General features: G+C 46.6%; 1 protein-coding gene across 1 annotated transcript in view; it reads left to right on the forward strand.

Moving 5' to 3' along the window:
• The first annotated feature begins 18222 nt into the window (after nucleotides 1-18222).
• Nucleotides 18223-20409, forward strand: part of PTCH1 (patched 1) — a 65612-nt gene continuing 63425 nt past the window's right edge. Inside the window, exons 1-2 of the mRNA XM_053931392.1 lie at nucleotides 18223-18521; nucleotides 20040-20290. Coding sequence (XP_053787367.1) covers nucleotides 18321-18521; nucleotides 20040-20290 — 452 coding nt within the window. The 5' untranslated portion in view covers nucleotides 18223-18320. The remainder of the gene's footprint in view (nucleotides 18522-20039; nucleotides 20291-20409) is intronic.

The raw sequence follows: 20409 nt of genomic DNA on the forward strand, positions 1-20409 counted from the left end.
TCTGCTGATAATGGGCCATTGAATGTCACTGTGTGACTGATAAGAACTGTAACATCCCACTGAGAGATGCTCCACCCAGAGGGAGGAGCCAAGCATTCCTACCTGCATATAGTCTTGAGATTCTGGCCCACCAGCAGAGCTTTTTCTGCGCTGGATTTTCCCAGAGGAACAACTGCCTGTTCCACTGCCTCTTCAGAGGAAGACTACACCCTTTTTTTCTACAGGATCACTGCTCCAACAGAACCACACCTGACACTCCAGAAGGACTGCAGCCACAATTCCAACTGGACTGCTACCAACACCCTGTCCAACAGGGTGTCAGGTTGTATTCTGACTCTGTCAGTGTTGTTTTGGTTCACTGCATTGTTTATTTTATCTTTTTATTTTCTTCCCTAATAAAGAACTGTTATTCCTACTCCCATATTTTTGCCTGAGAGCCCCCCTTAATTTCAATTTTATAACAATTCAGAGGGAAAGGGTCTACATTTTTCCATTTTAAGGGGAGGCTCCTGCCTTCCTTAGAAGACACCTGTCTTTCCAAACCTAGATACCTTCGTACCATAGGACTGCAAGACCTGCAATGCCTAGTCACATAAGCATTTCTTATTTTCCTAAAATTTCTTTGAACTTAACTTCTTGCAGTCATAACTTTCCTTCAGTCTGCTAGTGAATTGACTTTTCCACCAATGCTTTTTCAGAGGAAGAAACCAATTACAGAGATGTGGATACATATTTTATTACCTCTGCTTAGTTCTATTCAATGAGGAGTGTTATGTGTAATAGGCATAATTCGTGCCTATAGAGTGATATATGGATAGGAGTTTTTATATGATTAAATATAGACACAAAGCAAGCGAGCCAGGGCAAAGGCAGGGGCTGTCTCATGTATGTCAAAACCATTGTAGAGAAGGCTTCATTTACAAGTTAATACAAGTGGCTCGCTCAGAGATGGGTCGTTTCTTGAGATAATCTAGGAACGAACAAGTGATGACCATCCCACCAAGTACCCAAGATTGGGATTACTGGAATCTCTGGGGGATGCATCTCAATATCGGTTCCGGTTCCATAACTCCATCATCGATGTACATCTCTTCCCGGATTGTTCAACCCGGCGCAGAGAAAAGAGACCTTATGAATATGTGGGACTTTGAATGGAAAGAAAAGGCTGATCACCAAAATCCCGGCCTCAAGCAAAATAAACTGTATAAAAAGTGCTCGTGAAGAACGGGTGGTGTGAAGCACAGGAGAGACCCTCTACTAGAGTGGCTGAACCTGTGTCTCACCCAGCGCCAATCCCGGGCTCGGCTCTGTCCTTTTTTTGTGGCTGGCTCAGACAGAATTTGATCTTTATAACAATAATTTTTTTTTCTTTTTTTAATTCGTCTGAGTCAATTTTTACCTATAACAGAAGGAATATGTTCTAAAATCCCATTCTAGTAGGATGCAATCCTCTTATTGTAGTCATATTGCAGCAAACACAGTATGTATTCAATTATAGAAATCAGAATTCAGATATCCTACAGGAAAATAAGATGCTCAAGCTGCTGTATGAATGAAAAAAGAAATACAACTTTGAAACTATATTTAAAAACTCTACTGTAACATGAAGAAATTACAAATTACATGTAAATTTTTAACCTTCATTCTTCATTTTAGGGATACATAAACCATTATTTAAGTGTAGGTTCATTATTCATACAATAAAACAAAATATTTCCCAACATTTTGTAATTCCAAGTAAAATTAATGTACTGTGACATCATGAATAGTATTTGAATAGCATTTTATATACCACAATCTGTACTGTAACTGTAAGGGAGTGGAGTGTGACAAATACATAGTTCTGAATTACAGCCACTATCAATAGAGGCTAATCGGGGGTTTCACCCTAAATTTGCCATCTAAAGTCTTGCAACTGATAATCATCTATTTATCTAAGTTACAGCTTAGCTGGAAGACCAGTACAGTCAGAGGATTTTTTGTGGATGCCACTGTCTGGCCCACATGCTTCTGACAGCGTTATATACATTAAACCCTCCTCTTTGAAAGAACATTTTTCCAAACTTAAGTAAAATGCCTATTTGATTATTTAAGAGAAAATCTCTAGCAAGAATTAAGAAAGATAAAACTGAATGAATAAAAATTTCAATTGAATGAACTAAAAATTTCAACATTCAGAACTTTCTATTTGTTTTAAATTAGAAGAAATTTGTCAGATTAAACATAACCTGCATGCTGTCAGTTTAACTAGATAAATTCTAACTCAACTGATTTTTTTATATAAGCTGTAGAAGGTGAACAGAGTCTTTTTTATTTAAAAATAATACTTGGATTATTCAATGATTACATGTTTTTAAAATGTTTCCCTTTGTGTTTAACAATCTTTGCTGGAAGTGGTTTCCCATAGTTTTAAAAGTGCTAACCACATAGAGCTGCACTGCGTGGTCACAGCATTAAATTCAATGATCAGGCAGAAGGAACTGCAGAAATCCCAAATCTTTGAAAATAAAGAATTTGGTCTAGCTGTGTAGGTATAGACTTAAGCACCAAGTTAAAGATACACCAATCTGTTCTCTATATAACAGTATGCAAGCTATTAGCAATCTTGAAAGCACATTTAATAGAACATGTAATGCTTTACTATGCAATGAAAGGCCTTTTCAGAATGGACTTTAGTATAGAATTTTTACTTCGACAACAGGTCTCTGTTGCTAAAGAGTAAAAACCCTAATACTTGCTATGCTGTACATCACACCCATTTTTATCTTTCGACAGACTACAGATGAAGAGCCAGTATTCCTGTACAGGAGCTTGTTAACACATAGAAAAATACTTCCTTTTCCAAAATAAGCTCCTTCAAGAAAAGTCGTAGAACAATTTAAAAAGTGTTCCATAAGTCCTCAATTCATGGTAAAGAACACTTCCTTCTGTAGTACTGTATGTTTACTGGCTATTATTTAAAATTACAAAGCTGCATCTTAGTTTCATTAAGCACAAAACAGAAGCAACCATTGAAAACCATTCAACCAGTGCTAGCCAAATATAACCATTGATCAGCTCTATTGGACGCTTAAATTTAGGACCTAATCCCCAATGAGATGCCTAAGAAATCACTACTTTATTTTGGTGGATTTTGCCCTTGAAATCTATTGCCTTCTTCACCATAGAAAACAATTGATGTCTCTCCCCCTCCTCCTCAGTTGTGTCACACCCAAAATTGTAAGCAGAGCTGGAGCTCAGGACAAATACAAGCTCAAAGCAAGCACTGCTGGCAGTTTGAAAAACTGCAATTGCTTTCTTCCATTGTTTTCCTCTTCTTTATTCTATTTTTTTTCCCTAGTGCTGTATGATTCCTGCAGAGACTGTAATTGGAAATGGGGAAAGAACATAAGAAAATCTGTTTACAGAAAACTGTTCACCTACTCAGAAGTGCCAGAAATTTCATGAGGACCCTGGCACACATCAGTTTTTCAGTCCTGTTCTGCAAACTGAAGAGCATTGTCAATATTTCAGATTAACATCCACATACCAATGTATTTTTTTAATTTATTTATGCTGTGGCCAGATGAAGAGATCCCACAATAGTAGGTAAACTGTAAAAGAGTCTCTTTCAACCTTCAGATTAGCAATTGGCTTTAATATAGTTGTCATGTATTCATTTATATTGCAATAGCTTAAAAGTATAGGCAGGACCGTAACCCTCCTAAAGAAGATAAAAGAAAAAAAATTGATTAGAGGTAAAGTAGGAAAGTTGTCCCCAAATAGATTTCAACTCTTTGTCAAGATGTGCTCTAGAGCATCTTAATTCATCCTGAAAATGTATAAACTGAAAGAGAGGAAGGTTCATCTGCTCTCCAGTGAGACTGTGCACGGCTAAAATAAGCCAGAAATGGTTGAAATGCCATAAACTCATATCCTTTCATCTGAATTCACCTCCTGGTGTAATCAAACACCTATAAACAGTCCCTATTCTACACCTCAATTTAGTATCTAAACACAAAGATGTTTGTTCAAACCTGTGTCTTAAAACTAAAGATCTTTCACTTAACCACCACTTGCCCATCAGGTTACCACAAGAACTCTCAGTGTCTTAAGTTCCTTCCCCATGGTATACATCTACAGAATGTCCTCTGAAGACTTACATGCCACACTGAATTCAGCCTTAGTATTGTATTATTTATGTTTTTTAAGTATTGTGTAAGAAAAATAAGGAGTACAATACATTTGCTTTTTTTTTTTCTTTATAACCAATATTAACATTATAAAACACAAGTTCAGAACAGCTTCCTTTTGGTCTCATACAAATATCAGGGTGATTCAGTCAGCCAAGGGGGCTGCTGCCTACTGTTAGCAGCTAAGGATGAAATACCAGGAATTCTAGATTTGAATGCATTTTAGTTGGTGTATTTCCGACTTTTCTTTTTCATATAAGAAAAGCCTATCCCAAAAAGACATTTATTACTTAGCAAGAGTTAACAATTACTCCCTAGTGATACATATATATAACTTCCATGACAGTTTTGCTCAGTTTGTGGGTCAACAGCGTATTCCTTAAAGAAAGAAGGAAAAAAACGGAGTTGCTGTTATGACACAGGTGCTGAAATCTTGGTAACAGTTCCAGAGCAATATGAAGCCTGTAAATCATTACTGCCTCACAAGGCAACCAAGGCAAATATTTTCCCAAACTACTCTTATTTTGCTAAGAGTGTCATCTTGTGGAATTCTTGGAACATTCTTCAGCCCTGATTGGCAGCTGAAGAGGAGGATTAGTTTTCCTCCTGGTGGAGTAATCTGTTATAGCTGAAGGTTGATTACTTTTAAGAAAGCAATGTGTCACCAAAGCCAATGCTCCCTGACATCTACCACTAATGAGACACCATTCTTTTATTTGCTTTCCAGTGACATTTCCTAATGACAAAGTCCGGGGTCGTAGGAGTGGGAAGAATAGAGAGGCATTTGGATTCTTTAAGCCACAGCAACTGCACAAGCTTTGATATCAAGACATTGTAATCTCAACTCAAAAGACGCTTAGCACCCATAGAACTGTACAGACTTCATTACACCTGATGGATCAGATTCCCCCATTCCCACTATCACGATTATTCTCACCTACAAAGCTCTGTAGTGCTGATAGCAATTACATTAATCAAAGCATTAGCTTTCCTCTTGATGTCACACTACAAGAGGTGTTTCTAATTTTATCAACCTTTCTCTGATGATTGATAGTATTTTAGGCCATGGTGCTTTCCAATTAACAACAGAATTAAGAAAAAAAAAAGAAGTAAATTCTGAAAATGAAATTTATTTCCTGTAACTAAAGCTATAATCTGTGGCAGTATGCCAAAAGACATTTACATTTCTCTCTAATTATCTAAAGCAATTCACATTCTAAAGCTTTATTTTGAAGTAATATGCCAAGAAAATATGGTTTAGAATCTTTAATGACTTTATGTATGTCAGCAGACAAAGGCAGTTTTCAAAGTACAGTTCAGCACAATACGCTGTATAGTTGCTTAAAATTTCAACTGGTGTCATTCAGCCTACACAGCTTCTATATAGGATATATAGGTAGCATATAGGCACCTGGTTGGCAAAAAAACTTCAAATCTCCACCAAAAAATCCAACCCCAAACCCCAAATAAAATAGAAGAAAAAGAAGAAAAAATACAGTATTCAGAATTGTTGCTCTTGCAGGATCCATGAACAGGTCAGAATGCTTTGTTAGCTTTGAAAACAAGCAATGAACACTTCAATTAGCTTGTAATACTAAGACACACAGATGGAAGAATTCTGTTGAATAACTCAACACCACCATGTTATTCAAGAGCAATTAATTCTCAGAGAATTCAACACTGTTGGAAATAAGCCCATCATTCTAACAGTCTGCATTTTTCTAAGCTCTTCCATCCCAATATCACGTAGCCTCAGTTTGCAACAGAATTGTTGCACAAAAAATTACCACCACATAGGTATTTTAGAAGCATTAATATCTACATGGATATGAACACTCAACTTTTCTATGTAAGGTACCAGGATTTTAAAGTGGATTATTGTTTGTTTATTTGTTTGTTTGTTTGCAGAGGGGCTCTTGGCAGCATGTGAAGTGGAGGAAATAAAGCATTTCCCACAACCAAGAATATTGTGCATGAAAAGAGAATATAAGTCATAGGTCTTTAGTGAACCAGAAGAGCTGCTCTCACTACTACCAGTACAAGCTGGAAATAGCCATTTGCAAAACTCTAGCCACCTGTCCAGAGAACAAAAATATGCTTTTTTCAAAGAGAGCACAATGGCACTAGTAGCAATAAAGACAATATACAGAAACACTAGTAAACATTAAACATAGATTCATAAATACTTACAAGTGTGTCTTTGAGTCGTGAATGTTAGACTGCTTGTCCAATTTGTTACAGATGAGTACAGAATTCTTAATAACACATCACTGAACATGACTAATACGGATACTTCTATCAAGTTTCACACATTGAGAAAATATTTACTTAGTGTAATAGCATAGTGAGCACTAAGGCTTTATTTATGTGTTTACTTTATAGTAAATAATATTAATAAATAAAACAAAGCTGATAAATGTAAAAAAAAAAACTTATTGTGATACATGTTTCTTGGAGAAAGAGGGAAAGAATTGCTCTGTGCATTCCTTCTCTGCTTTGCAAAATAATAAGCAAAATTTTTTCCATTGTTATTTAAGAGAAAATATAGTCTACCAAAAAGAGTGTCTTGGGTTGCAATTTGCAATGCAATATTTTTACCCAGCCTCATTAAATATAGTAGAGAAGGCTAACTGGCTGTTCTTCCCCCAAAGGAGCATGAAAGTACTTGACAAAATGAAAAGGCAAAGAAACCATACAAAACACATCTTCAGCATGATACTGAGGCATGTGTATCTGGGCAGAAAAACCCTATAGTTAACCTAGCTAAGATAATTTGTCAAGAGCAATCTAACAATTCTTACACTTCAGGGCTTAAACATATCAGCAAAGGACAAGGCAGATTTCTGTCCTGACATCTATAGACAAGCAACTAAAAACCTAAAGAGAAGAATGTTAGGCTTCCTGATGAGCAGTTTGGCATTCAGAAACACTGGACTTCCTTGAAGCTGAGCTGCTAGTTTGTTAAAATGGGAAGATGTAAAGACAGAGATAGTATTTTTTATTAGTCCAGCTTGTATAGCTGAAGAGAAAAGGATAACTTTTGGGTGAACAAGCCCTTCAGTTATGAAAAACTCCCTTCAAATTATGTACTTGGGAGCTGAAACTCATAAAAAGGGAAGACGTTAGAAATCTTGAATTCTTTAGGGTTTAGGGCATACTTAAAGTGTATATATAAGATGCGTAAAAAACCCTCTTCCAGTTTCTTCTCCAGCTCTTTCCAAAAACCCCTGTGTGCTCCCTAGGCAATAAATTCCTGTTTCTGAACTATATTAGAAGATAGCACCTATTAACTCCTCTCTATTCCAGAGGTTTAAATACCTTTTCTCTCATTTCTAATTAAACTCAGCATAATAAAATTCACAGGCACTGTTCCTAACATGCACGTAACTTTGAAGTTTGTTATTTCTGTTTCAGATCTGAAGAAAGACTTGTGTACAAATGACTTTGCTGAGATTCCCAACTATTCCACTTGTTCCAATTTATTTAAAAAAAAATCACCACAACCTACCAAACCACCCTTGGGCTTATTTTTACCACATATGACCCCAACAACCCATTGCAACTCTCACTCCGTTTTAAAGATGGAGTCAAATATGGTTAGTAGCAAGTGATAACATAGGAAATCATCTCAGTCCTGGTGATCACTAATGTTTTAGGAAGCACTACAGGGAGAAGAGCAGATTGTTTAGCCCTTGTATAACACTTCTTCATGTGGCAGACAAGTAGGAATGACTTGAAGAAAGGCATGTATAATCTATCTCTTTTTTATGTTATGAAAAAGGAAATAACTTTTATTATCAATGCTGAAATGGAAAAGAAGCAATATGTCTAAACTATAAAAAAGGAAATTTGGGTTAGACATTGAGAAAATATTACTACCTTTCCAACAGCCAGAACCATACTCCCTACTGTTTGAGCAGAAAAAATGTGGAAGGAGATTTTAAAGGCCAGACTGGGCAACCATCCTCCAGGAATATCATAGGAACCAATCCTATTTTCAGAAAACGGATGGAGCAAATGATCTAACACTTCTGGTGGTAGGGTTTTCTGGAGAATATTTTGCCGTTTGAACATCTCTTTTCACAGGGTTTCTTGTATCACTAGCCGCCACAAAGATACATGTGAAGCAAGTAGCAAAGGACTATCAGACTTGTATCCATGGCTGTGCTTCCTTCCATTCCAAATGAAAACAAAGTAAACAAAGTAAATGAAAACAGTGTCTCCATTCTTTCTGCTTCAGAGAAGAACGGGTTTATAGCTGAAAACAATGTGGCTTTTAAAGTGCTGGGTGATGCCCTTTAAGGACATGATACTCATTTTCTTGATAATGAGGATCAGGACTGGAGTAATAAGGGACTGTTTTTATACAAAACAAACAAACAAACAAAGCTCAGAAACTTGATTCGCTTTAGATCAGATCTACAGATGCTTTGTACAAGATTCAGTTGTCCAGCATGAGGGTCTCTGGACTGGCCAAGACTACGAGACAGTTCTTTTAATCTTAGCTAGCTGCCTGTCTAATTGTGTCTCAAACAGAGGTGCAACACATGGTTATTGACAAGATGGACTTGTCATATGCTCAGAACGGTTTTCTTGGCAGAACCACCCCATAGCTGCAGCCAAAATAGCTTTAGTTGAAGACCTTCAACAGTGGCTTCAGAAGGAAAATACAGAATTGGATTGAAATATGGTCTTTATCCATATAGGAGCAAAGAGGAATAAAACAGGATAAAACTGAAGCACTGAAGTGTAGTGCTGCTTAGAGGAAGGATGTTTGGTCTCCAGCAGCAAAGTCAGTCTAGGCTTAGTTTTCTCAGTTTCCCTTCCCTCCCGTTCCATGTTTTTCATGTGTGTTTTAAAAATCCTGTAAAATGTCTTTTCCCATGCTCTTTCAAGTCTTTGTCATTGACACAAGCCCCTGTCATGTATGTTCTGTAAGGAAAAAAATGTCCTTCTTATTCATTATTTTGATACACAGCCTGGTTTTATGCAGATCATATATATGGAGTACAGGCTGCTTAATGCAATCGGATTATAAGAGTTTTATAACAGTTTTTCTTATACAATCTTTTTATATTGTTGATAATGAACACATGAGTGTAATATACACATTATTTGATTATATTAGTGGAATTATCTAACAGTAGAGTAAGATAAAATATGGCTAAGAAGTATTCCAAAAAGTCACGTGAATCACTGAACCCAATCATGAAGCACATTTTCAAAACATAACACAAACAGAATTATCTGGGCAACTTGGACACAGGACTGCAGCAATGTAGAATGTATTTTATTCTCAATATATGTTCTAGAGATTCCAGATCTAATAATAAATCAAATATTACTGAGTAGAGGAAAAGGGTCATCCATAAACAATGAGTGACAATCTTCCAAAGACAGGTAATTTATTCCTTACATTGTGCCCTAATTCAGAAGCAACACTTGACAACACTAGTTTCAGATCCTGTAACAATACCAGCCACCATGAGCTCCAAAAAAGTAGTAGTAAATTTCTGCTTGTATAACCTGCTTGTAACTATTCAAGAAAATGTTGTTTTTAAAATAAAATCACTGTGGTCTTCCCCAGTATCATTCAGGAATTATTCATTGGTGGTAACTTTTTGCATTGCCCTGCTTCACTTGAAAGATGCCTTTCTAGTGGATTCTACCAAAAATGAGGAGGACGGGCATAAAGGTTTTAGGAACAAACATACTAAACCTGGTGCAGTCTGGGGTGCTCAGCAGCCAGAAGGAAACTCCTTCTCTTTCCTCTCTCTTCCTGTCCAACTCTGTATTTGTTTTGATAAGTAAACCGCATTCCACCAACCTGGTACCATTCACACTCTTCCTCCCCTCGACGCCCAAGGTGGGAGCAGTGGAGGAGGCAGAGGCTGAAGGAGGCCCGCGCGCTCTGGTGTGCTGCGCTGCTGGGGGGAACAGCGGGGCGGGGTCCGTGTTGCGGGGCTCTCCCGTCCTTCCTTCCTCCGCTTTTTTCCCTAAAGTTTATTGTAAAGGGGCAACATTCGCGGGTCGGTCACGTGACCCTGACAGGTCCTGCCTATTGAGAGCCAGACCACCCACACAGAGGACGATGGAGCTGCTTAATAGAAACAGGCATGTAATTGTGAGGCTTTCCAGCACTCGGCAGAATGTCTGCAATCTAGGAGGGTTGTTTTTTGACATTTTCAGTTCCTTTGGCGGAAAGGGGAGGAAAGGGGAGGAAAGGGGAGGAAAGGGGAGGAAAGGGGAGGAAAGGGGAGGAAAGGGGAGGAAAGGGGAGGAAAGGGGAGGAAAGGGGAGGAAAGGGGAGGAAAGGGGAGGGGAGGAAAGGAAAGGAAAGGAAAGGAAAGGAAAGGAAAGGAAAGGAAAGGAAAGGAAAGGAAAGGAAAGGAAAGGAAAGGAAAGGAAAGGAAAGGAAAGGAAAGGAAAGGAAAGGAAAGGAAAGGAAAGGAAAGGAAAGGAAAGGAAAGGAAAGGAAAGGAAAGGAAAGGAAAGGAAAGGAAAGGAAAGGAAAGGAAAGGAAAGGAAAGGAAAGGAAAGGAAAGGAAAGGAAAGGAAAGGAAAGGAAAGGAAAGGAAAGGAAAGGAAAGGAAAGGAAAGGAAAGGAAAGGAAAGGAAAGGAAAGGAAAGGAAAGGAAAGGAAAGGAAAGGAAAGGAAAGGAAAGGAAAGGAAAGGAAAGGAAAGGAAAGGAAAGGAAAGGAAAGGAAAGGAAAGGAAAGGAAAGAGGGAGGGAGGAAGGAGGGAAGGAGGGAAGGAAGGAGGGAAGGAAGGAAGGAGGGAAGGAAGGAGGGAAGGAAGGAGGGAAGGAAGGAGGGAAGGAGGGAAGGAGGGAAGGAAGGAGGGAAGGAAGGAGGGAAGGAAGGAGGGAAGGAAGGAGGGAAGGAAGGAAGGAAGGAAGGAAGGAAGGAAGGAAGGAAGGAGGAAGGAAGGAAGGAAGGAAGGAAGGAAGGAAGGAAGGAAGGAAGGAAGGAAGGAAGGAAGGAAGGAAGGAAGGAAGGAAGGAAGGAAGAAGGAAGGAAGGAAGGAAGGAAGGAAGGAAGGAAGGAAGGAAGGAAGGAAGGAAGGAAGGAAGGAAGGAAGGAAGGAAGGGAAGGAAGGAAGGAAGGAAGGAAGGAAGGAAGGAAGGAAGGAAGGAAGGAAGGAAGGAAGGAAGGAAGGAAGGAAGGAAGGAAGGAAGGAAGGAAGGAAGGAAGGAAGGAAGGAAGGAAGGAAGGAAGGAAGGAGGAAGGAAGGAAGGAAGGAAGGAAGGAAGGAAGGAAGGAAGGAAGGAAGGAAGGAAGGAAGGAAGGAAGGAAGGAAGGAAGGAAGGAAGGAAGGAAGGAAGGAAGGAAGGAAGGAAGGAAGGAAGGAAGGAAGGAAGGAAGGAAGGAAGGAAGGAAGGAAGGAAGGAAGGAAGGAAGGAAGGAAGGAAGGAAGGAAGGAAGGAAGGAAGGAAGGAAGGAAGGAAGGAAGGAAGGAAGGAAGGAAGGAAGGAAGGAAGGAAGGAAGGAAGGAAGGAAGGAAGGAAGGAAGGAAGGAAGGAAGGAAGGAAGGAAGGAAGGAAGGAAGGAGGAAGGAAGGAAGGAAGGAAGGAAGGAAGGAAGGAAGGAGGAAGGAAGGAAGGAAGGAAGGAAGGAAGGAAGGAAGGAAGGAAGGAAGGAAGGAAGGAAGGAAGGAAGGAAGGAAGGAAGGAAGGAAGGAAGGAAGGAAGGAAGGAAGGAAGGAAGGAAGGAAGGAAGGGAAGGAAGGAAGGAAGGAAGGAAGGAAGGAAGGAAGGAAGGAAGGAAGGAAGGAAGGAAGGAAGGAAGGAAGGAAGGAAGGAAGGAAGGAAGGAAGGAAGGAAGGAAGGAAGGAAGGAAGGAAGGAAGGAAGGAAGGAAGGAAGGAAGGAAGGAAGGAAGGAAGGAAGGAAGGAAGGAAGGAAGGAAGGAAGGAAGGAAGGAAGGAAGGAAGGAAGGAAGGAAGGAAGGAAGGAAGGAAGGAAGGAAGGAAGGAAGGAAGGAAGGAAGGAAGGAAGGAAGGAAGGAAGGAAGGAAGGAAGGAAGGAAGGAAGGAAGGAAGGAAGGAAGGAAGGAAGGAAGGAAGGTCACTGATGTTCCATTTAAGCCGCCAGTACCAGTGAATGACGGCACACCCACACCTCCAGCACGGCTCTCCCCGAGCGGCTCCTGCAAGGACACCGATGGTAGGTGCTTTCCCTTCGGCGGGGCGATGGCGGGATAGAGCCGCGGGACCCGGCGGACAGGGCCCGGGACCAGGGCGGTGTTGGAGGGGCTACACGGGCCTTCGTCGGGGCCCAGAGGGGTCGGGGGGAGCCTCCCTCTCGGTGTCGGGGGCCGGGGCTATCGACCGGGCACCGGGTGCGGCCAGAGCGGGAACGACAGCGCGAGGTACGGCGGGGGGGGGGGGGGGGTGTGTGTGACGGGGGCTTGGTGTGGAGCAGGGGCGGCTGGGCTCCCCCGGGGCCAGGCGCTGCTCCCCCTCGCCCGGCTTGGCGGTGAGGGGGCTCTGAGCTGCAGTAGGGATGCGTGGGGGACGCGCCGCTGATGGAAGGCGGCTCCCGAGGCGACTGCAGTGCCGCAAAGGACGGCAAGCGGGTCCCCAGTCTCTGCACCTAGCCCCTGTGTGAGCTCTGGTCCGAACAAGCTGCCTTGCGGGGAGCAGAAACTTCTCTGGGGTTAGGCTCTACAGGACAAGGGTCGCCTTAGGTTGAAGTCAATATTGGCTTCAGCCTCTAGCTTCAGGACTGGATTTCCCGTGGGGCTGGTATCGGGCACCATCAGGACCGGTACAGCGCTGCTGTAATTGGTGTCCTTCGTGCTATCTCACTGCTTCCAGGGACTGGAGAGTGGGGGGATGTTCAGTGACAGATCTCACCCTCTCCACTGCCTTAGCCCCACTACGGGAGGTAGACCTGGTGGAGGCAAAAGCGCAGAGGGAGTGGGGAGACATCTGGTATTGTCGGATGGTTTTAAAAGAAGTGCTGGAGCCAAAGAGGGTGTTTCACAGCTCCTAACCAGATAGCCTTTACCAGCTCTGGTTAAAGAGTCTATCCTTGTTTCAGCACCAGTCTCATAGGTGTACCTAGTTTCTGGTTACGACTGCTGGGGGCATTGTGTGTCTGATATGACATTATATCTGGACAGCAGGTAGTGCTGTTTAGAAATATTAGGGCTGAGGAGGGAGGGGAGGAGAAGGAATCTTTTAAAATCTATTTGATTTTAGGAGCCTGTAGATACAAAACTGGCAGCCCATTCTGAATTAAAACGTCTTAGGCTTCTCTGTTTTTATCCTTATTACACACACACATGCACACACATGCACACACTCACACACGCACCTTTTATTTTGTTCTGCCTTCGCCACAGTGTATAAAGCCCTATTGAGACATGTAGGCGTGATGTGTAAACCGGATTAGCAGTATGAAAGAAAGATATACAATGAACCTGAATTGTTTTACTTCCTTTTCATTTCTCACGCCTATATCTCTAATAAATTTGTTGCTCCAGCAGTGGGTCAAAGAGATCGTGTCGTTCAGCTTTTTTTTTTCTTCAAGGCCCGATGGCAGAGATCATGGAAGTGAATGCCCTGCCTTCTGGCACATGCAAAACTTGAGCTCTCTCTTTACACAGACCCGGTGTTGTCCAGGCTGGCTAAAAAAGATTCAGCGTAACTTTTCCCTCTCAATGCACATTAATGCCCCGCAAGTGGCAGGGCATTTTGCCAGGAAAAGAATCTGATTTGAAGATTACTTGGGTTTATAGAGGTAAAGCCCCTCGTGGAATATGCCAAGGTCTGGTAGGGCTTGGGATGTCCTCGCGGTTTTGGACAGAGCAGGCTGTTCCTCCATCCGCTGTCTTCCGCAGCTCCCCGTGCGCTCTTGTCCTCCTCTGGGAGTCCGCTGGTGTGCGGGAGGAGCCCAAAAGCCTCGGAGACTCCTCTGGAGGCACATTTCCCCGCAGCCCTCCGCAGAAGAAAATGCCAGCGCTCCTGCGTTGGTGCTGTAGATCCCTCATTTGCTCCTTTGTGGCGTGCAGAGCAGCTTTCCATTAAAGGAGATCAGGGGTAATTAGCCGCATTATTTTGACAAGTTGGCTCGAGCAGTTCCCTTTCTTCCACGGCTGAGGAGGGGGAGAGGCCGCCCGCCTCCTTCCCCAAGCGCGGGCGCTGAGCGGCGGCGCTGCCCCGCTGCGCGGCTCCCCGCTGCGCGCCGCCGCCCCCCGACGGCAACCCCCACCGGTCCGGTGGCCAGCACGGCCCTCCTAGTGGAAAAGGAAAGGGAGGCTCAGGCTGCCCTGCAGAACCGGTGACTGTGATCTTATGACATAGCCAGAATCAGGTGTGCGGGCAGAGCACAGGGCCGAGGCAGACCTGTGCACTTGTGCGATGCAAACCTGTGTGAGAGACAAAAATTTGAGGGAATAGAAAAAATCTGATTATTTTCCCACAAGTCGGTCTTCCCCCAGGGTTACCACTCTTGTAAACTATACAAAAGGAAGCAAAAGTAGCTGCGCCTCATTCCTGTCTTTTCTTTATTAGGATAATCAGATGCTCCAGCAGTGCAAATGCTTGTGGTGGGTCTCTGCAGGTGAAGAGCAATCTGGAAAAAAATGTGTTAAACTAACATCACTGTAGATATCTGTTACTCATTGTTAATCTCTATTGGATTGATCCCCTACCTGGCTAGAAAAGTGCTCCACAGTATCAGTATACAAAGGGAATGTATGTAAGAGGCAGAGCATTACAAAATGAAGCCACTATGACTAAAGTCAAGGCTGAAATTCTTGTACACCAGCCTGGGCTGTCTAGGCAGTGAAAGGAACAGGTATGAATGGTTGTAGATTGCAGCCTCTCTGCATAATGAGACAACTTCTTAGGCCTTCACCACATAGCATGTACTAGCTAAGAAATCTGAGAGATCCCTTCGAGATGCTGACGATGGAGATAGCCCTTGGTGTAGAGGAGCAGTTGCACACTCAGGGCATGCATATAACAGTCAGCAGTGCTTACAAATGTAAATAAGGGCAGATTGATTAGGAACAACATTATTGCCAGGAATGTAGCAAGCAGGCATCAGCTATGAGGCAGACTGGGGGCAGCCACTGCTCTGACCACCCAAGTGGAGACTTTTACACTGACATTTCTTCCTTGAGGGGAAAAAAAGCCCAACATACATACACACACCCATCCCAGAAACAAGATCAATTAGATCTCTGCAGTAATTAATCTCTTGTGTATGCTTTTAAAAAAAAAAAAAAATCCTTCCAGACCACAGGGAGAGAGGGGAGATTAAGACAATGCTTGTTAAATATGAGTCTTCAGATAGAGTTTTGGAACCAGCAGTGAGAATGGGCTTTAGGCTACTGTGTGAAGACTAGCAGGCAGGAGGCACGTAGGACAGTGCTGGGGATTCCAGGTTCTTGAAAGGACACTCTTCCCTGGTTTTCGAGCCTACCAGGAGGCTGAACCAAAATGCTTCTGTGCCCATCCCTTCTTTCCCCATTCCCCAGCTCTGCTACCCGATCAGACCCGGTGAGTTTGAGCACTTGCAAAGTACTGTCACATCACTTCCTAGCTAGATGGATGGTCACTTTCCTAAGTGGAAACTTGAATTGGAGGTGGCCGACTGCACCCCAGCTACAGGTTTCAGCCTCAAATAGAAAACAGCCTCCAGCTGCAACCGTTTCAGGTTTCCTTCTCCCATACATATGCACCTACGTGTGCGTGCATGACAGCTTGCTGCTCCTAGCAGCTTTCCTGGAGAGTCCTGTGCGGGGCACAGGCAGGGCCTTCACGGAGACAAGTTTCCCAGGGTGGGAAAAAACGGAGTTGGGATGAAATCAAAGGAAAAAGAGACACCCTAGCCGGCAGGTATGGCCCTTGAAAGGCCCTGACCGTTAGTGCCTTTAGGCAGTCTCACGGAGAAATCGGTGCGGTGCGGCGCGCAGCCCGCTCCCGCCGGCGGCCCCGACTCCGGGACGCTGCCAGCCCGCGTTGCCGGCGCCGGGACGGGCCCGCTAAGGGAAGTCGCCAGCCTGCCGAGGGGAGGAGGACGCTTGCGGTGACCTCAGGGGGCTCAGGGGTTTTGCTCAGGATCACTGTCCTAGGTACACGCACGGCGAGGCTGAAGGGAGACGTGCGCAGTGCCTGCGGGTTTGTCGAGCCGGACACCGCACCGAGCAGGGGCTGCACGGGGTTCTCTTCTCACCTCGGGTCCCCATGACCCTCTCCGCTGCATTTCTCCCACCTCCTCCTCCAGCTCCAGAACTCTTTACAGCCGAGCTCCTCCGCAGGCGTGTAGCAGCCGACCTGCATGAGGGCAGCCCCCCAGAGCGCCTCCCCGGCCCGGGCCGAGGGCGGAGGGATGGGCTGTCGGCTGCCCCCCGCCCTGGTGCCCACGGGTGTCCGCCACGGCCCGTAGCTGCCTCCGCGGGGAGCCGCGCTGCGGGCCGGGGCTCGAGCTCGGGGCTGGGGGGGACGCGCACAGCTCTAGAGGCAGGAATTAATGGCTGAGTCTCAATGAAGAGAGACGCGGAGAAGCGATGCCAAAAAAGTAAATAATCGTGTGTAGTTCGAGAAAAGTTTAGCGCGGCCAGGCAGGCTGTGTTTCATGGACTTTTACACTAAAAACATTAAAATTGGCTTTCCTCAGGTTTCAGTTAAAGAATGAGTCCTAAGTTGAAACAGCTAGCTACCGCGTGGCTTTAAATCTCTTAAGTGTTAAATTTTCATTGTGTTTTTCTAACTGGACGGAGTGGTTTTCTTGCAAGGAACTAAGTCTCCTCTTTAGTTAAAAAGAGAGGGGGAGAAAAATCTGGCACTTTCTACCGCAGTATCCGCCACCCTATCATTATTCCTGCAAGCCTGGGAATTCAGCTTGGACCTCCCAGTATTTGTTGCAGCTCAAGGCCAAGGTGCCTCTAAAAGGATTTTATTTTAAGGCCTTTAGAAATCTCTTAATGCTGCTTTTTCTTCGTTTCTCTCTTTTTCTTAAAAGGGAAAAATGTATTTCTATATGTCCCTGGCGAGAAAGTTCCGTGCGTGTATTTGCAAGCATCCCGGACGGGGGTCGGGGGAGGGGAGTAAGGGGAAGGGGGAGTAACGCTCTTGAAAAGAAAACGAAGAAGAAAGAGGGAGAAGGCATTCCTTAATGGAAGTATTGCATGCAAAGAAGACTGGATCTCTTTAAGGCTCCCCCTGAAGCTGGAGATGCACACACAAGGGTTGCCGGCCTGGGTGGTCTCTCTACTTTGGTGAGCTGTTGCTAAGCAGCTAATAATAGTCATGTTTGCTGAGTAATTTCTACCCTCCCCGAGCCAATCACCTCGCAGAAACCCAAGCCATCTGACAGCCCCGGGGGCGGGCTCTCAGCCCCTTTTTTTTTCCCTCCCTCTCTCGCTCTCTCTCCACTCATACTCCCCCCACCCCCCCCACCCCTCCTCCTCCTCCTCTTTATCCAAATGGAGAGAGTCCTTTTTTTCTTCTTCATCTCATCTCTGGAGCTGAGGGGCTACAGCTCGGTGCTGCCGCGCACACACCGGGGGAGAGCGCCAGGCAGCCGCCCGCCCGCCGCCGCGGCGGGGCCAACCGCGGAACCCCGCCGGCCCCGCGGCCCGCGGGAAGCACCCCGGCCCTGAAGCAGGATGGTGCAGCGCGGCGAGGCAGCCCAGCAGGAGCAGCCGCGGCCCGCCGCGCCGCCGCCCCGCCGCCGCCGCTGAGCGCCGCCGCGGACAGCGGCTTCCCGGAGGCAGCGGAGGCCGGCCGGAGTAGGCGATTTCAACGGGAGCGGAGGATAGCGCGGCGGCGGCGGCCGGGGGATCCCGGGGGTCGCGCCCGCCCGTCCTCCCGCCCTCGCCGGGCGCGGGGAGCGACCGCCTGCAGCTCGGGGTCCGCGCGCGATGTGGCAATGGGAGGCGCGGGGAGCGACTCGGCCGGAGCGGCCGCGGCGGCAGCCGCCGCCCCGCGCCCCGCGTGAGGCGGCCGCGCCGCAGCAGCCCCAGCAGCAGCCCCAGCCCCGGCGGCGGCGGCGGCAGCAGCCCCCGCAGCAGCAGCATCAGCCCGCGGCCCACAACGCCGCCAGCCCCCCGCGGCCCCGCCGCACCCCCGGGGCCCCGGGCCCCGCCGCGGCAGCGCCAGCGGCAGCTCTCCCGTCCCGCCGGCGGCGGCAACATGGCCTCGGCCGGTAACGCGTCGGAGCCGGAGACCAGCAGCAGCGCGGGCGGCGGAGGCCACCCCGGCCGGGCGCCGAGAAACGGCGGCGGGAGGCGGCGAAGGACTGGAGGGAATCGGCGCGCCGCGGTGCCTGACCGGGAGTATCTGCAGCGACCAAGCTACTGCGATGCGGCTTTCGCCTTGGAGCAGATTTCAAAGGTGCATTCAATCTCTCACTCTTTTTTCCAGAGATACACTCTAGTGGTAGTGCTTCTTTTTCCGCGGGGGAGGAGGAGGGAGGTGGTGTGTTTTCTCGTGGGGGTGGAAGGAGGAGATGGAAACGAAACGGCCACCAATAAAATGCTGGGAAAAAGAGAGGGACGTCTGTGACTCTTCAGTGCGGGAGAGAGTGCCCTCCTTCCCTCCCTGCTCGCCTGTGCCTGCCCTGGTGCGTGCCTGTGCTGCGGAACACTTCTCCTCCTAAACTTCCCGAAATTGCCTCGGCTCGATCCCGGCCTCCCCATGGCTAACCTCAGTCCCGCTCTCCCGCTACCCCCCTCTCTCTGTCCGCTTCCTTTTTGCTTCTCCATCCCCTCGTAGCGCCCTGTGATCTCGGCAGCACCCGCTCCCGGCCGGAACAGGGGAGAAAACGGCCGAAACTTGGCAGAAGTTGGGCTTTTGTGAAGTTTTCCGCCGAGCGCCGAGACGGCGACTGCCCTGGGAGAACGGGGTCCCCCAGCAAAGAAAGCACCGGTTTTCTCCCTTGCCTGGCGGTCGGAGGGGGAGCGAGGGCCGTAAACAAATTGCCACCTTAACCCTGCCGCGCCAGTCCCCGCGAAGGACTGGAGGTGCCGGGCCAGGCGGGGCGGGGGGGACAGCCCCAGCCGCCAATCTCCGCCGGCCAAAAAATGTTCAAAGTAAACAATCTCCAAAAGCTGCCTTGCTTCAGGGATGGTTTCACTTCAGGGAGCGGATTTCTAGGCTTTGTAAGAAGAGGGAAAGGAGGAGGAAAAAAAAAAATCCATGTGGCTGCCCTCTTCCGTTCACAAATATTGTCGTAACTTACAGATGGCTGCTCTACTTCCTAATTCAGATCACACAGCGTCTCCAAACTCTATGGAAATGAATTACTGCAGATGTTACAGCGCTGCTCACCACGTGGGTCTTGCCTCAGCACCAAGCCCCTGCTAGGAGCTGGGAATGGGGGAAGCGGCCACTACTACCCACTATCTGTCATACAATCCCCCCGCTTCTCCTCCCAGCCATTCTGGGGTTCCAGAGAGAACAGGAAAAGGGACTGTTCTTTCTTGTGGCTGTTGAGGTTCTTCGGCAGTGGTTCCTTCTTCCTTGGAGCCACGGGTCTTGCCAGCGCGAATGCTTTGCAGCCTGAGCTGGTGGCGATGCCTCGGGCAAGAGAAGAATATGGTGGTGGCCAGCACAGGGGGCCGAGGCAGTGTTGTCACCCCCAAACCCACGTGTTGGTCTGGGGCAAGGATGACTGACAACAGGTACATCTTGTCCCTGTGTGCGTGCTCGAGGGTGCTGCTCGGCAGGGCCGCGGGGCAAAGGGCCCTGCTGGCAGGATGCCTGTTTGAGCTGTTCACGGCGCTCCATCCTTTTTCCGGGGACTGCGCCCCAAGGGACACGAGCTGTCCCGCTCGTGGGAGGGCTGGGGGGCTCCCCCCACTTCTGGCGGCTGCCGCAGCCCGCAACTACTGACCTCTTCTTGCTTTGCAGGGGAAGGCGACGGGACGGAAAGCGCCGCTGTGGCTGCGAGCAAAGTTTCAGAGACTGTTGTTTAAACTGGGCTGTTACATTCAGAAAAACTGCGGGAAGTTTTTGGTTGTCGGCCTCCTGATATTTGGGGCTTTCGCTGTAGGATTAAGGGCAGCTAATCTCGAGACCAACGTGGAGGAGCTGTGGGTGGAAGGTAAGTCCGGAGGTTGCCCCTGTTTTCTGTTGCCGCCCCTGCCCTCCTGGCCGGCCGGGTAGAGCAGCCCGGGGCCGCTCAGCATGCCCGGGAGGAGCGGCCGCCGGCGGGGAAGGCGGGCGGCTGTCGGGGCGGGAGGCGGGTACTGAGATGGGGCGCGCGGCCCCGGGCGGCGCG

The sequence above is a fragment of the Vidua chalybeata genome, chromosome Z (genome assembly GCF_026979565.1).
Source record: "Vidua chalybeata isolate OUT-0048 chromosome Z, bVidCha1 merged haplotype, whole genome shotgun sequence".
NCBI classification, from domain to species: Eukaryota; Metazoa; Chordata; class Aves; order Passeriformes; family Viduidae; genus Vidua; species Vidua chalybeata.